The 16694-nt window shown below is 42.7% G+C and overlaps 1 protein-coding gene and 1 long non-coding RNA gene across 2 annotated transcripts; one reads left to right on the top strand and one right to left on the bottom strand.

Moving 5' to 3' along the window:
* Positions 1–4364: 4364 nt before the first annotated feature.
* LOC143022563 (protein FAM200A-like) lies at positions 4365–5630 on the bottom strand. The gene is made up of 2 exons (XM_076180831.1): positions 5568–5630; positions 4365–5429 (listed from the first exon to the last, which is right to left on the bottom strand). The coding sequence occupies exons 1-2, from the start codon at positions 5628–5630 to the stop codon at positions 4365–4367; spliced, it is 1128 nt and encodes a 375-aa protein (XP_076036946.1).
* A 4467-nt stretch (positions 5631–10097) lies between these two features.
* LOC143022562 (uncharacterized) lies at positions 10098–16049 on the top strand. Its single transcript, XR_012966096.1, has 6 exons — positions 10098–10154; positions 10530–10573; positions 11395–11431; positions 14349–14377; positions 14544–14656; positions 15416–16049. It is a non-coding gene; the product is annotated as an uncharacterized LOC143022562 (long non-coding RNA).
* Positions 16050–16694: the final 645 nt, after the last annotated feature.

The following is a 16694-nucleotide window of genomic DNA, read 5'->3' as shown; positions in this document are numbered from 1 at the left end:
TTACCCATCTACTTTTGACAATTCTTTCACAAATTTTTGCGTGCGTGCGTGCGTGCGTGTGTGTGTGTGTGTGTGTGTGTGTGTGTGTGTGTGTGTGTGTGTGTGTGTGTGTGTGTGTGTGTGTGTGTGTGTGTGTGTGTGTGTGTGTGTGGTGTGTGTGTGTGTGTGTGTGTGTGTGTGTGTGTGTGTGTGTGTGTGTGTGTGTGTGTGTGTGTGTGTGTGTGTGTGTGTGTGTGTGTGTGTGTGTGTGTGTTTCTTCTTCTTCTTTTTCTTCTTCTTCTTTTTCTTCTTCTTCTTCTTCTTCTTCTTCTTCTTCTTCTTCTTCTTCTTCTTCTTCTTCTTCTTCTTCTTCTTCTTCTTCTCCTTCTTCTTCTTCTTCTTCTTCTTCTTCTTCTTCTTCTTCTTCTTCTTTTTCTTCTTCTCCTTCTTCGCGTTCTTCACGTTCTTCTTCTTTTTGGTGTTCTTGGCGCTCCTCCTCTTGGCGTTTTTCTTTTTCTTCTTTTATTTTTGTTTTTCTTCTTGTTTTCGTTCTTTTTTCCCTTTATATACTGGTACAATGTTTTCATTTTTCCAGTCTTGTGGCACTTTTCCTTCTTTAAGCGAGCTTTTGATTATAGAGTGTATATTACCTTTTAGTTCCTCCACGCATTCCTTCAGTATCCAATTTCCAATTCCATCCGACCATGCGATTTTCTAACATCTATCTTTTTTTTTTTTTTTTTTTTTGGTCACTGATTTCCTTTTTTGTTACGGTTATTTCCTTTATTTGGGGGTATTTCTACTTCTCTATTCTTTCACAGATAGGTGAGTTCTCAATTGTGAAAACCGATTAGAAGTGGTTAATCATAACTTCTGCCATTTCTTGTTCTTCTGTGTATTTATGACTTCCTTGGCGTAGTTTGTCTATTTCTCGCTTGTTTTTCAGTTTACCATTCACATATCTGTAAAATAGCTTCGGCTGATCCTTACATATTTCTATAATTTCCTTTTCATAATTCCTCTTTTCCTCCCTGCCTATTTTTACATAATCGTTTCTTAGTTTGATGTATGTTTCCATTTGCTCTTTTTTATTTCTTTTTTCCATTTTTCCCAGGCTTTCACTCTTTCATCCTTGGCTTCACTACATTTTTTGTCGCACCAGTTTTTTATGTATATTCTTTCTAGCTTTTGTTGTGGAACACATTTGAACACACCTTCATTATAAATTTCCTTTAGTATATTCCATTTCTCTTCGATCCTTGTTTCTTCACTAAGGAATTTTTCCCAGTTTGTGTTTCAAAAAAAATCTTTAAGTTTCTCAAATTCGTTTTGCTATACATTGGTCTTGCTATTCTATGTTTCTCATTTCTTCTTAGGTCCATTTGCTCTTTTAATTCAAATTCGTTTTGCACATGGTCACACTTTCCTAATGATGTTTTGTATTCTGTTCTGTCTACAATTTTGGGTTCCGATGTGAGTACTAGATCCAGTTTCGAAGGTTCCTCATTGTTTCTGTATCTGCTTTTTTTTTTTCTTTTCCCTTTATCCATAGGTTCAATGTGTATTCAATGCCCCCTGTATGGGTGGGCTTCCTATAAACTGTGAACGATAAAGACTCCGCATTTCTAATTATTAAGATGTCTAAAAAAGGTAATTTATGATCTATTTCCCATTCCACCTTGAATTTGGTGTTGTTCGTTAGGTGATTGAGTTTGCTGTAGAATTCTTGGAAGGAACCCCATTCATTCAAGATGTCATCAACATATCTGTGCCACAACACTGCGGATGGTTTAATTACCGGTAGTAGCACTGATTCAAAATAATCCATATATAAATTGGCTAGAACTGGCGTGAGATTAGAGCCCATGGAACATCCGAATTTCTTTTTAAAATAAAGATATTTGAAATGAATATATACATATATATATATATATACATACATACATATATATATGTATATATATATGTATATATATATGTATATATATATGTATATATATATATATATATATATATATATATATATATATATATATACACAAGCATATTTAGATCAAGAAAATATAAGAAAAAGAGGAAAAGAGAGAGAGTGAAAGAGATGTAAATAGGCAAGATGGAGATGCATAGATACACACATAGAGACACTAGGAGAGAGATATAGAGAGGAGAGAGAGTGGGTGTGTGTGTTTTTTTTCCAGCATCTTCTCACTCCCGGACTGTACGACTTCAAGGCTCCACGGCTCAACGGCTCCACTGTTCAACGGCTCCACGGCTCCACGGCTCCACGGCTCCACGGCTCCACTTCTCCATGGCTCCCCGGCTCCACGGCTCCACGGCTCCAAGGCACCACGGCTCCACGGCTACATGATTCCACTGCTCCACGGCTTCACAGCTCCACGACTCCAAAGCTCCACGGCTGCAAGGCTCCACGGCCCCACTTCTCCAGTTCTCCACGGCTCCACTTCTCCACGGCTCCAAGGCTCCACGGCTTCACGGCTCCACGGCTCCACGGCTCTACGACTCCAGTTCTACACGGCTCCACGGGTCCACGGGTCCACGGGTCCACGGGTCAACAGGTCCACGGGTCCACGGGTCCATGGGTCCACGGTTCCACGGCTCCATGGCTCCACGACTCCACGGCTCCACTTCTCCACAGCTCCATGGCTCCACTTTTCTATGGGTCTACGGGTGCATGGTCCACGGGTCCACGACTCCACGGCTTAACCTCTTCACGGCTCCACGGCCCCACGGCTCCACAGCTCCACGGCTCCACGGCTCCACGGCTCCATGGCTCCACGGCTCCACGGCTCCACGGCTCCACGGCTCCACGGCTTCACAGCTCCACTTCTCCATGGCTCCACAGCTCCACGGCTTCACGGCTCCACGGCTCCACTTCTCCTCGGCTCCACGGCTCCACGGTACCACGCCTCCACGGGTCCACGGCTCCACGGCTCCACGACTCCATTCCTCCACGGCTCCACGGCTGCACGGCTCCACGGCTCCACGACTCCAATTCTCCACAGCTCCACTGGTCCACGGGTCCACGGCTCCACGGGTCAACGGGATCACGGCTCTACTGGTCCACGGGTCCACGGTTACACGGCTCCACGACTCTACGGCTCCACGGGTCCACTGCTCCACGGCTCCACGGCTCCGCGGCTCCACGGCTCCACGAGTCCACGGGTCCACGGCTGCAAGGCTCCACGGCTCCACGGCTCCACGGCTCCACGTGTCCAAGGCTCCACTGCTCCACGACTCAACTTCTCCACGGGACCGCGGCTCCACGGCTCCGCGGTACCACGGGTCCACGGCTCCACTGCTACACGGATCTACGGATCCACGGGTCCACGGATCCACGGGTCCACGGGTCCACGGGTCCATGCCTCCACGGGTACACGGTTCCACGGGTCATCGGGTCTATGGCTCCACGGCTCCACTTCTACACGGCTCCACGGCTCCACGGCTCCACGGCTCCACGGCTCCACGGCTCCACGGCTCCACCTCTCCACGGCTCCACGGCTCCACGGCCCCACGGCTCTATGGTTCCACGGTTCCACGGCTCCACTTCTCCATGACTTCACTTCTTTACGGCTCCAAGGCTCCACTTCTCCACGGCTTCACGGCTCCACGGCTCCACGGCTCCACGGCTCCACGGCTCCAAGGCTGAACTTCTCCACGGCTCCACGGCTCCACTTCTCCACGGCTCCACTTCTCAACAGCTCCACGGCTCCACGGGTCCACGGCTCCACTGCTCAACAACTCCACTTCTCCACGGCTCCATGGCTCCACGGCTCCACTTCTCCACGGCTGCATGTCTCCACGGCTCCACGGCTCCACGACTCCACGGGTCCACGGCTCCACGGCTCTACGGGTCCACAGGTCCGAGGCTCCACGCCTCCACGGCTCAACGGCTCCACGACTCCACGGCTCCACGGCTCCACGACTCCACAGCTCCACGACTCCGCGACTCCACAGCTCCACTTGTCCACGGTTCTACGGCTCCACTGCTCCACGACTCCACTTCTCCACGGCTCCACGGCTTCACTTCTCCACGGCTCCACGGGTCCAAAGCTCCACGGCTCCACGGCTCCACGACTCGACGGCTCCACGCCTCCACGGCTCCACTGCTCCACGGCTCCACTGCTCCACGGCTCCATGGCTCCTCGACTCCACTTCTGCAGAGATCCACGACTTCACTTTTCCACGGCTCCACGGCTCCACGACTCCACGACTCCACGGCTCCACGGCTCCACGGCTCCACGGCTCCACGGCTCCACGGCTCCACGGCTCCACTGCTCCACGGCTCCATGGCTCCATGGCTCCTCGACTCAACTTCTCCAGAGATCCACGGCTCCACGGCTCCACGGTTCCACGGCTCCATTTCTCTACGGCTCCACGGCTCCACGGGCCCTCGGGTTCACGGATCCACGGGTCCAAGGGTCCAAGGGTCTCAAAAAACTTCCGAGTAGTTCAGTGATGGATTCTTGCAATAAGTGAATAGTTGGCTCATTACTTTGAAACATTAAATTTATTTTCTTAAATTTAGGAAGAATATAATTTAAGAATGTAAGATACATTTTCACTGAGGGATCTCGCATCTTTTCAATTATATTTTGAATTGAAAGTAACCTTAGTTCTGATTCTTTTTCGATGAAGTAAAGCCTTAGAGGTTGCCACTGCTCCAAGATGCGAGCTACAGCTTCATGGTATGATAGCCAGCGTGTTTGATAGGGGTGCAGGATCTTATGTGGCTTGACATTGCAAAAATTTTGAAAAATCTTTAACTCGTGCTTCCTTTTGGCACTATGAGAAAAGAAGGAATATATATCTCTTAGCAGATCTTCACATTTACGAGGAAGTTGTTTAGCTGCCTCTGATGCTGCAAGGTGGATGGAATGACATATACAGCGAAATACTGTTATGCCAGGCAAACTATCTTTGAGGCGGTTGGTTAAAGTGTTATTTTCTCCCATTGTGTTTGAGGCACCGCCCGCTGCAAATCCAATAAAATTACTCCTTGGGATGTTATGACTATCTAGTGTTTCCATTAACTTTTCATATAAGTTCTCCACTGTTGATCCCACAGAACTACTGCTATAAAGGTTGATCAAAGAGAAGAAACACGTGTTTGTTTTGTGGCTAGTCAAGTCAAAATACCTTACGAGTACAGCACATGTTTTGGTGCAACTGACATCGGTTGTCTCATCTATTATGATTGAGAATTTGTATATCCTCAGCTTCTTCACGAGATCTTCTGTGATGACGTTGGCCAGTGACTTCATGGTCTCGGTACATTTTGTCTTATGCATGTGAATCCCCTGGGCAATTCCAGAGTCAGGAAACATAACTTTCATTAACTCCACCATATGGTCAATGATGGAGAATGAAAGATTTTGCTCTGCAATGAATGCCATCAGGAGAGCCACAACTACAGCAACGCTGGCACCAACCTGAAAAGGATTTCAACTATGTTATACACGTATTTTTGACTCATTATATGTATAATTTTTGAGTTAACATTTATCCTTAAACTTGCTCTCTATTCATATCAAACAGATAAGTAAATAGGAAATTATATATAACCCTACAGGAGATGATGAAGTCTCTTGCTTGGGTAGATCTTCGAATTTTTGCGCATTGAGGATATGCATCTTTGTCTCCTTGTGCCTTGTTATGGCTGTCAAATGGGCCCCAAACTGTCTCTTGCAGAATACGCAGCTTGCCTTCTCAGGGTCTTCTATTACGGAAGACAACCATGGTTAGAAAGCAGGGTCAGCCATCCAGACATCTCTAAATTTCCTCTTAGGAGCCATATCAATCTGAAAATTACGTAAAAATAATAATTAACTACAATACCCACCTAATATAGAGATTACGTCTAAAATGAACACGTTTTAATGCAACAAAGGTAGAGTTATTACTGAAAAGAAAACAAAGACTTACCTGGTCAGTGGACGTGGGTGTAATAACAGCCATGGTAGAGAATGGTGACGAAGAAAACAAAACCCCGCCAAAATATGACGTCATGTTTAATACGCCATCTATGTCACGATAAATTGTTATATTCTTGAAATCTTAAAAAAATACAAAAAAAAAAATACAGACGAAATACATACATACGTATACCAATGCTTTTTCCCCCTTACAAGGGAGGCAGCCAAAAAGGGAAAGGCATAAAATAATTTCCACCCATTCCATCCCTGAATACACTCCACACCCCTCCACCCTCCCTCTCATCTGAGCACCTCCTGGATGACGGGTCATCCCTGCACCTTGTCCACTGCCCTGGGTCAGAAGCAGTGTCGCAAGACACAGCACATCCACAGCAAGGCCGCTTCATTAAATCGGCGACCCCCCCTCTCCGTCCTCCCATTGCATAAAAGGAGAGGCCGGGGAGAAATCCCTTCGGGCTGCGTCAAATTTTCCTCACACATACTACCTCACCCCACACACCCCCGCCCATTCCACCTCATGCAATCACAACATCATCCATATACAACCATTCTCCATTCACACCTGTCTTCTGTCCTCTCTCGTCCTTCCTCAACAGACATTCCCCTCTTCCCCAAAGCCCCCTTCACCCCATCCATCCACCTCATCCTAGGACGTCCCCTCATGTTCACTCCCTCCACATCTGCCTTCCATACCTCTTTTACTAGTCTTTCTTCATTCATTCTTTCCATGTGTCCAAACCATCCTAATATTCTTTCATCAACCCTATCTCCCAGCTCCTTTTCCACCCCTGTTCTCCTCCTCACCTCCTCATTTCTCACTCTATCTAGCCTAGTAACCCCCATCATACTTCTCAGACACCTCATCTCAAACACATTCAAACTCCTTCTCTCTTCTTCTCTTATGTTCCATGTTTCTGCCCCATACAGTGTTGTTGGCACAATCACTCCTTCATACAGTCTCCTCTTAGCATACATTCCCAAATGTCTATTCCTCATTACACTCTTTAATCCACCAAGGCATTTACTCGCTTCTCTCAATCTACATTCTACCTCAACCTTCACTCCACCTTTTCCTGCCACATTTACACCCACGTATCTAAAACTATCCACTTCCTCCAGTCGCTCTCCCTTAATGCTTACTTCCAGTCTACTGCCACTTTCACCCCTTGTACATCTCATCACCTTACTTTTACACACATTTATCTTAACTTTCATCTATCACATACTCTCCCAAACTCTGCCACCAGCTTCCTCAATCCCTCCTCCGATTCTGCCACAAGTGCAGTGTCGTTCGCAAACAACAGCTGGTTCACCTCCCACTTTTCTCCATTTTCTTTAACCATCTCCAATCCCTTGCCCACTACCCTTGCATTTACCTCTCACACCACCCCATCCATGTATAAGTTGAACAGCCAAGGTGACATAACGCATCCTTGACGAAGTCCCACCTTTACCTCGAACCACTCACTCTCTCCATTTCTAATCCTGACACAAGCTCTACTACTCTCATAAAAACTCTTGACAGCTTCCAGAAGCTTTCCTCCTATCCCGTATATCTGCATAACCTCCCACAGTGCCTTTCTGTCTACCCTATCATAAGCCTTTTCCAGATCCATAAAAGCCCAAAAAACATCCTTCCCCTTTCCTATAGCTTTCTCACATATCTGTCTTACCACAAAGATCTGATCTACACAACCTCTTCCTGTCCTAAATCCACACTGTTCCTCACCAATTACTCCCTCTATTCCTCTCCTAATCCTCTCAATCAAGATCCTCCCATAAGCCTTCCCAACTACACTTAACAAGGTAATCCCTCTGAAACTACTACATTCACACTTGTCCCCTTTTCCCTTGTAAAGTGGAACTATACAGGTACTCCTCCAGTCCTCCGGCACTCTACCCTTTCTCCAGCAAACATTAAATAACCTCACCAGCCAGTCCACCATCACTGTACCTCCTTTTTTTAGACATTCTGCATGGCATCCATCCAGACCAGGTGCCTTACCTACTTTCATCATCTTAACAACTGCGTTCACTTCATCCTTCCTTATTTTTCCTCCATTTTCCTCACTTATCACTCTCATTTTCATAGCATTTCCCAGTGCAACTATCTTTCCCTCCCTATCCTCCTTCACATTTAGCAACTCCCTAAAATATTCTGCCCATCTTCCCCTTACTGCCTTCTCTTCCATTATCATCTCTCCATCTGCACCTTTTACCTTTTCTTCTCTACTTGATTCGCCTCCTCTTCCTCTCCTAATTTCTTTCCAAAACATCTTTTTATTACTTTCAAAATTTTCTGTCATACTCTTACCCCATTTCACATCTGCTCTCCTCTTTGCCTCCTTTACCTTTTGGTTTACTTCTCTTTTCTTTTCTTTGTACCTCTCATATGTCTCCCTCATCCTATTTTGTAACCAATCTGTGTAAGCTCGCTTCTTCTCTTCTACAACCTTCTTTGTTTCCTCATCCCACCATTCACTACCCTTTCTTCTATTTCCCCCTGTCCTTCTTGTTCCACACACCATCCTTGCACACTTTATGACTCCCTCCTTGAACCATCCCCATTCGTCCTCCACACCCAGCTCTACTCTATCCTTTACTCCCTCCCACTCCTCCTTCAGCTTCTTCTTGTACTCCTTCTCCTTTTCCTTTCCATTCAAAGAGTTCACTCTAAGAACCTCCTTACCTTTTGTCCCTTTCCTCTTTCTCCATCTATCCTCCACTCTCAACTTACCTTCCACCAAAAAATGATCTGATATTCCCCCACCCTCTCCCCTTAGCACATGTACATCCTTAACTCTTCCTATCATAATCCTATTTACCACTACATAGTCCATTAGCGCTCTGTCTACCACCCTTCCATCCACCACCCTCTCCCATGTGTACTTATGCTTGACTTTCTTCCGAAACACTGTATTTGCTATCATCAACTCTTTTTCTAGACACATTTCCACCATCAACTCTCCACTACGATTCTTTCCTGGAACTCCACATTTCCCAACCATTCCATCGATTGGATCATTTCCTACCCAAGCATTAAGGTCTCCCAGTACTATTACATTGACATTTCTTCCTAAATCCTCTATGCACTCATTTAAATCTATCCAAAAGGCCTCCCTTTCTTCTACACTCTTCTCACTGCCAGGCCCATATGCACTTACAAAAACCCACATCTCCTTTCCCAGTTTCACCTTCATGCATATTATCCTTGAGGAAACCTCCTTCCGCTCCACGACCCGTTTACCTATCTCTTCACTTAGTAGAATAGCCACCCCTTCCCTCCCTCGCCCTCTCTTCACTCCTGATAACCTCCCACTTACACTCCCAAACTTACACTCACCCTTCCCTTTCAGGTTAGTTTCACTCAAAGCCAACACATCCATCTTTCTTCTCACAAACATACTACCTATCTCTTCCCTTTTACTCTCATCTGTACCACATCCACGCACATTAAAAGACCCAAACCTTAGGGTGCTGGTTCGAGAACTTCCAGACCCTCTTATGCCTTCTCTTTTTTGTTTAGGAATATCCCCTGTTGGGCTACAAGGAGAAGGATGCCTAGTCCCAATCCCCGTCCCTTTCTTCTCGCCTCTTACGATCCAAGTGGGAATGCTTGGTGGCAGTATTCTTTTCCCCCACCACAGGGAATTCCCCCGTTATAGAAAAATAATACTCAGAGAAATGGTACAGGACAGCAACAAGGGGTTGGGGGACAGTCGTAGTATAAAAGTGTCATCATTTCTCTATGAACAGAGTTTTCCTCTATCATAGACAAAATTATGTGTGGCTCTGGTCCGTAGGGGCGCCCCATATAGACCCTAAAGTATCAACTGCATGCCACTTTGCCACAATAACAAGCAGCCAATATTGCAGACGGACAAAATATATATATGAATATTAGATTCCGTTCACTTCGAACTGATGCGCATAGTAAAGAACTAAATTATCTAAAGTTTTCATTGTCTATATACATATCAATAGTAATAATGCATTTAATAGTCTATATTAATATTTATTATAAATTAATTTTCATTAAATTCATTAGAAAACAGAAGAAGAATAAAATTCTACATTTACTCTACATATTCTACGAATTGTCGACACAGCGTCATCAGTAACTTTTGTTTTCCACAATAGCAGACGAATTCTACAATTCGACAGCACAAATGATCACCTGTGGCTATGAACTCTGGACTTGGACTTGTGCATCATAGATGGGTTAGTTTGGTAGATGGTTATGAACAAAGTTGACTTTGACAAACTAGTAATTAGTTGTGGAGTAGTTGGGTCAGTTTTTTTTTTGTATGGACTAGCCCATCAGTTTCATCAGTATTTCCACCACCTGAAAACTATTATAATTATAATTATAATCGTAATGGCTAATGCCCCTCACCACCACCTTTCATCCTGTTATTCTATGCTCTATTTTGTAAAGGACGTTTTGTTGATTTCTGGAAACCAGGGTGTGGAAATTTGCAGTTCTTAGTTGTTTGGAGATCGTGTAAAACACATGATAAGCCACATATCAAATTCGTTGGTTGGGTGAAACTATGAATTGACCGTTGCAATTTATTTCAACTTTTTCATTTGCAGATGGGAATGATTGATGCACTCATTGCTGTTGCTGCAACAATGAGGTATGTAAGGTTAATAGTCACAATCTTTTATTAGTGGCAGGTGAGTTTTGATCTGCATTAGAAAGCTATTGCCTAGGCCCAAGGTCCATTGTAACATCAGTATTTCTTGCATTTTGTCAGCCATCTCTCCCCTCCACTTCTAGCTGTGATGGCATAGAAACCATTTCACACCAATACAATAGGGATAGAAATACTAATTTTATTCCACAGAAGTCTGGGAATGAGGACAAATACCACCTGAAGTGGGTTTTACAATGATACATGAGGCAACAGCTATGGTAGTGGCATTGCAAGTTTTCAAATTATTCAGTCTATTGTTAATTTTTTATTCTTACATAATTCTTGTCAAACATGGTGAGAGTGGATTTTGTGCCTTTGTTTTTGGCTACCTCCCTTGTAAGGAGGAAAAAGCTGTTGGTATGTATGTGTTCTCCCTTCATCACCCTTTCCCCCACTTAAGGAGATGCATATTAATTTTTACTCCCTTTTTGTGCAGAAACTTTTTGATAGGCTATGTGCTGCTTTTTTTTTTTTTTTTTTCTCCCCAGACTTTTCTTCTCTCCTTGCTCTTGTGCTTACATTCTCTTTTCTCCAGATTGAGAAAGGCTTTCACATACCATCCACATCACATGCACGTCATGGGTCATAACGTAGTGTCTCAAACGGTTCAGCTAGAAAATGCTGGATCTAAATTTTATATGATGAGAATATTGACAAGCATATGTCTGATAACATGATGCTAAATTTTTAACCTGAGTTAAGTGTTAGATTAAATTATGTTTGCAAATGTGTAGGAAATTTGACATTTGTAATCTTTGCAGCTCTGAATAGAACCTGGGACTCCTACATGTCATCAAGGTAAGCATAACCCATAGTATTTATACTAAATGTAGATGTACTGAATATTGGTCTCTTGGCATGGAAGAGTAGTATACTCTAGACCGGTGTTTCTCAACCTTTTTACCCTTGTGTAACCTTTAAAATAAATTACGTCTCAAGGAACCCTTGTGCCCAGCCCCCCAAAAAAAGAGTATATATTTCTAATCTTATTGTCATTGTGATAATAGGTTAGATAGGGTGATGTCTGTATTACATTATTACAATAACCAAGAATATGTTGTGCATGTTTAATTATATTTCGTATATGCATACATATACCAAGGCTTTTTCCCCCTTACAAGGGAGGTAGCCAAAAAGGAAAAGGCATAAAATCATTCCCACCCATTCCATCCCTGAATACACTCCACACCCCTCCACCCTCCCTTTTATCTTAACACCTCCTGGATGACGGGTCATCCCTGCACCTTGTCCACTGCCCTGGATCAGAAGCAGTGTCGCAAGACTGGAAAAAGTACAACGGCGAGCCACAAAACTGATTCCAAATATCAAAAATAAATCATACGAAAATCGACTTAAGCACATGAATCTGTTTTCCCTAAAAAAGCGTAGACTCAGAGGTGACTTGATACAGGTCTTTAAGATTTTAAAGGGAATTGACAACATCAAAAGTGACCAAATTTTCACATTGAATGAGAATCAGACAAGAAACTGGTCTCAAACTGTCCGGAAATAGATTCAATTTGGAAGTAGGTAGAAACAACTTTGCCAACCGTGTAGTTAATGAATGGAATAAACTTCCTGCACAGGTAGTGCAATGTAGTTCAGTTCGAAGCTTTAAGAATCATTTAGATAAATACCTAAGTAAGATGCTGTAATGATTATGATTTATGTTATATTATTTGTTTTTGTTTTGTTATAATTTGTCTGTCTGATTTTCATTTATTATTAGCTATATGTCAATTTATAATCATTTACTATTTACCTTTTTGTTTGTTATTCAACTATACCTATGCATTTATTTATGTATTTTATTTGTTATTTTTACATTATTATAGTTTTAATTTATTATTATGATTTTTTTAATTTTTTTTTATTATTTTTTTTTTTTTTTTTTTTTTTTTTTTTTTTGCATCCGACCTAGATATGGATCAAAAGGTCTCCTGTCGGCATGCTCCGCCTTTGTAATCCTTTGTTTTGTAATCCTTTGACACAGCACATCCACACCAAGCCCGCTTCATTAAATCAGCAACCCCCCCTCTCCGTCCCCCATGCATAAAAGGAGAAGACAGGGAGAAATCCCTTCGGGCTGCATCAAATTTTGCTCACACATACTACCTCACCCCCCATCCCCCCGCCCAATCCACCTCATGCATCACAACATCATCCATATACAACCATTCTCCATTCACCCGTCTTCTGTCCTCTCCCGTCCTTTCTCAACAGACATTCCCCTCTTCCCCAAAGCCCCCTTTGCATTACGTATATGAAATTAAATAAAAAAAATAAAAAGTGCATTAGCTTATCTCGCTTGTTCTTGCGGAACCCTTAGGGTTCTGGGGAACCCTGGTTGAGAAACACTGCTCTAGACAACCAAAATCAAATGTGCCATGATCAGAGATTGAGACATTGATGGATGAAATGATGGTCTTGCTGCATTGCTTGTGATCTGGGGACAAGAATGGCCCTCCATCCACAAGATGTAATAAGTCATTCTTTTACCCTGTATGTTGATAACCCCAGAAAATGCAATCAAGCTTGTTCATGGAATATGGGGGTCCCTCAGATACAACTACAAATATAAAGAGGATGCTTGCATCCTTGTATACTTGCACCTTGTTATGCTAACGTCAGCATCATCATGTACTAGTTGATGTAAGATAAGGTTGTAAGAATGGTTGTAGTTGGGAGATGCTAGGAGTGTCGAGTTCCACAGGGAACTGGCCAACAAGAATAAAGTGGGTGAGGAGGGTTTTGCTGTGGAGTTGCCCTTTTGATGCATTGTCTTAAACCCAAGTAGTGATGGGAGCAGGATAACTTTATCTGTAAGCATTGGTAAATGGTGCTTAACCCATCGCCCCTAATTCTAAAGAGGGAAAGTACCTTTGGTGCAAGTTATGCATATGTGAAGGTTGTGGAATATTGAGCCAATTTGATCTTAAATAAGGAGAGTATTGACAAGCATATGTCTGACCATATGATGCCAAGCATATAGTCCAAGTTTAGCATTTAGTAAGATTGTGGAAGTGGATGTGTAAAAGTTTTAACAGAATGAAATCTGCAGGTTTGGAGTGATGAGAATGGGAAGCAATCTGTAGTTTACACAATACAAGTATACTAGAATCCACTAACTTTACTTGAAATAGTCTTGAGGCATGGAATAGAAATCTCGCTGCCAATATTTTTTTCCCCCACATAAGGGAGGTAGCCAAATCAAAGGCGTGTACCCGCTTTCATCCACCACCCTTTCCCCTCCTCACATAATAGCACATGAGTAAATAAAGAGTTTCATAAATCTTCCAGATCTCCCAAAACCGTTCAGTTCATTATCCCACAATTTGTTGGTTGTACAGTCCCAAAGCAGCTGGCAGTGGGTCCTTGGTACCTCCATTGATTATATACTAGAGAGAAGCGTGTTACATTAGTCGCTAATTGGAGGAGGCCTCTTGATACCTGTCGGCTCTTGCATTCAAAGGTAGAAGAAATGCAGAGCAAATTGATGAGATCTTGGGACAAGTCTGAAGAAGTTGAAGTTGAAGATAGCAGGGAAGTGACTCTTAGGTCCTTGTAGGCCATTGTTGACCCCACACCTATTGATACCACTGAACAAATCCTAAATTGTAATAGTTACATGATGTGTGTAGGTTGCAATACTAGGCCATTTGCTTTTTATACCAAAGTTGCACTCAAATTTCACTAGCATATTTTTTCCTTTCAGAATGTGGGTAGTCTTCAGTCTGCAATAAGGTTTGTACTTGTGCTGTGGTTTAATTTTATTGCATCTCTAATAATAATGATAATTGAAATCCTTTGATTTCACTGAGAGTAAGTCAAAAGGATTCTGACAAGATTACATAATGTATTATGTGAAGTATTAGTACTGTGGCCTCAATTTGTCATTGGTTTGTTTCAGGTTGCTTGGAGAAACAAAAGAGTGCTGGTGAGCAACTAAGGGAAAAATACCAGACAAACCACAAGAGAAATATGGGAAGCTGTGAAGGATAAGAGAAGCTAGACGAAGAATGGGTACGTTTCAAGATAGTACAGTACACTAAAATGGGTTGAAAGTGGGAGGGAGCGTTGGTGGGATTAAGTTTGATGGCAGAGTAGAACTAAGATAACATACAAGATGTACAGATGAGGGAAGTGAAACTAGAGGACAGGGAGGCTGAGAATGAAGTAGGGTGGGCCATTGGTGAGGAATTTGAATTGTTTTTGGAAAGGAGGGAAGAATGAACAGGGCTAAGTTGGGTTGAGAGAAGGTAAAGGATGCTGTTGGACAGGTATGACGGTGAAGAGAGATGGATAGAGTATTGTGGGGTTCTTAGATTTAGAAGGGGATAAGGTGGTTTAGTGGCAGTAGTTGGTAGGAAAGGAGGGTAGCACTGTAGAAGGTGGGAGAGGAGAAAAAGCATTGATAGCTGCAAAGTTGTCAGTTAGGTGTCTGAGGAAGGGTGTAGTTGTGTAATGGGTGGTGAGGACTTGTACTTAGGGTAGAGAAGTGTGGAGTAATGGATGTAGTTCCCCTGCACAAAGAAAATGGGAAATGTGTTGACTTGTTCGTGGTAAGGTGTGCAATTGAATGTTTACTAGGGAGAATAGTTAGCAATTGGGGGGGGGGGGTGTAAAAGTTAATGCAAGTTTTTGTAATAATGATTTTTACCACAGACCTGTTCTGAAAAAAGTGTGGAATGATATTGGTATCTGACATTTTGATAATTGAAGATTGGTAATTTATAGAAAGTTTTTTTTTTTTTTTTAACATAACCATTTTCTTAATTTCAGAGATAGAACAGTCTCTGCATTAATATTTTTGGCTTGGAGATCAAAGTGAAGTGGATTTGTTTCCATTTTGCTCATCTTGGACAACCATGGCCAAAAGGTAAGTTTGTGTGAAAGTGGAATGCTGTAAGAGAGTTGGTCTGTGGTAGTTGGAAGCAAACTTGAGAACTGCATGGAGAAATGTAGGTGGAAGCAATGAAAGGAATGGACAATGTATTGGTATTGATTTTGTATAGAATTGAGGATTAATAACTAGTAAATGCGAGGATTAGTAATGGACAGATTGAATGGTCTCGGATGGATGTGGGGATGCACCAAGGTTGTGATTTTGCCCTCCATGTTGCACTTGATGTGGCTTAATGTCTTGATGGATTGCTTAGAATTTAGGTGAAGACTGGATTGATATATTGATAAGATGCTTGAAAGCTATTTGTATTGCATTGTAGGTTCTGCAGAAAATTTATCCTTTGAGTGGAGGTGTGGATTATGTGATGCATTGGAGTGGTTAAATGTGAATGGTGTTTTGATGCAGCCCATAGGGCATGAGGGGACAGTGGTGGGGGGGGTGTTGCAGAGTAAATGAAACAGCCTTGCTGTTGATGTGCTGTCTTACAGCATTGTTTATGACCCAGGGCAATAGGCGAGATGCATCGATAACCTATAATATATATACAGGTAGTCGTCGACTTATGACCTATGCGACTTACGACTGATCGACTTTACGACCACGAGATAGTGCAATAATATTTAACATTTAATAGAGTAATAGAATTGCAATGTTATGCCTGGCAGTGCAGTACAATTACTTTGCATGCCGCGAGACGCGAGTACGATAGTTTTGGCAGGTTACTGGCAGCGTCAGCTTCCCTCTCATTCAGGAGCATGTGGTATTTCTGACTTCATTATGACAAGAATTATATCTTTAATTTTTTTTGTGCTTCAAACCCCCATGAAGATGTCTAAAAGAAAATTATCTTTCGATATTTCCAAGCCTGCCAAGAAACAAAGAAAGGTTATTGATCTTGACACGAAAATGAAAGTGATAAAACATTATGAAGGAGGGAAGAAAGTTAATGTGATAGCACGTGAACTTCAATTATCACATTCTACAGTGTCACTAATTTTAAAAGACTAAGAGAGGATCTCAATTTTTGCCTTGGATTTTATATTTTAATATGTTTTGCAATTAATAAAATGTAACAGTAAAACTTTTTTATGCCTAGTCTGTTGTCGATAACAATATGTTCGATACAGCATTTTGTATTTTTATGTTTTGCAATAT

Source organism: Oratosquilla oratoria, unplaced genomic scaffold (genome assembly GCF_046742065.1).
Source record: "Oratosquilla oratoria isolate Oo_2021 unplaced genomic scaffold, ASM4674206v1 SCAFFOLD117, whole genome shotgun sequence".
NCBI classification, from domain to species: Eukaryota; Metazoa; Arthropoda; class Malacostraca; order Stomatopoda; family Squillidae; genus Oratosquilla; species Oratosquilla oratoria.
This window is presented reverse-complemented; position numbering and strand designations above follow the sequence as displayed.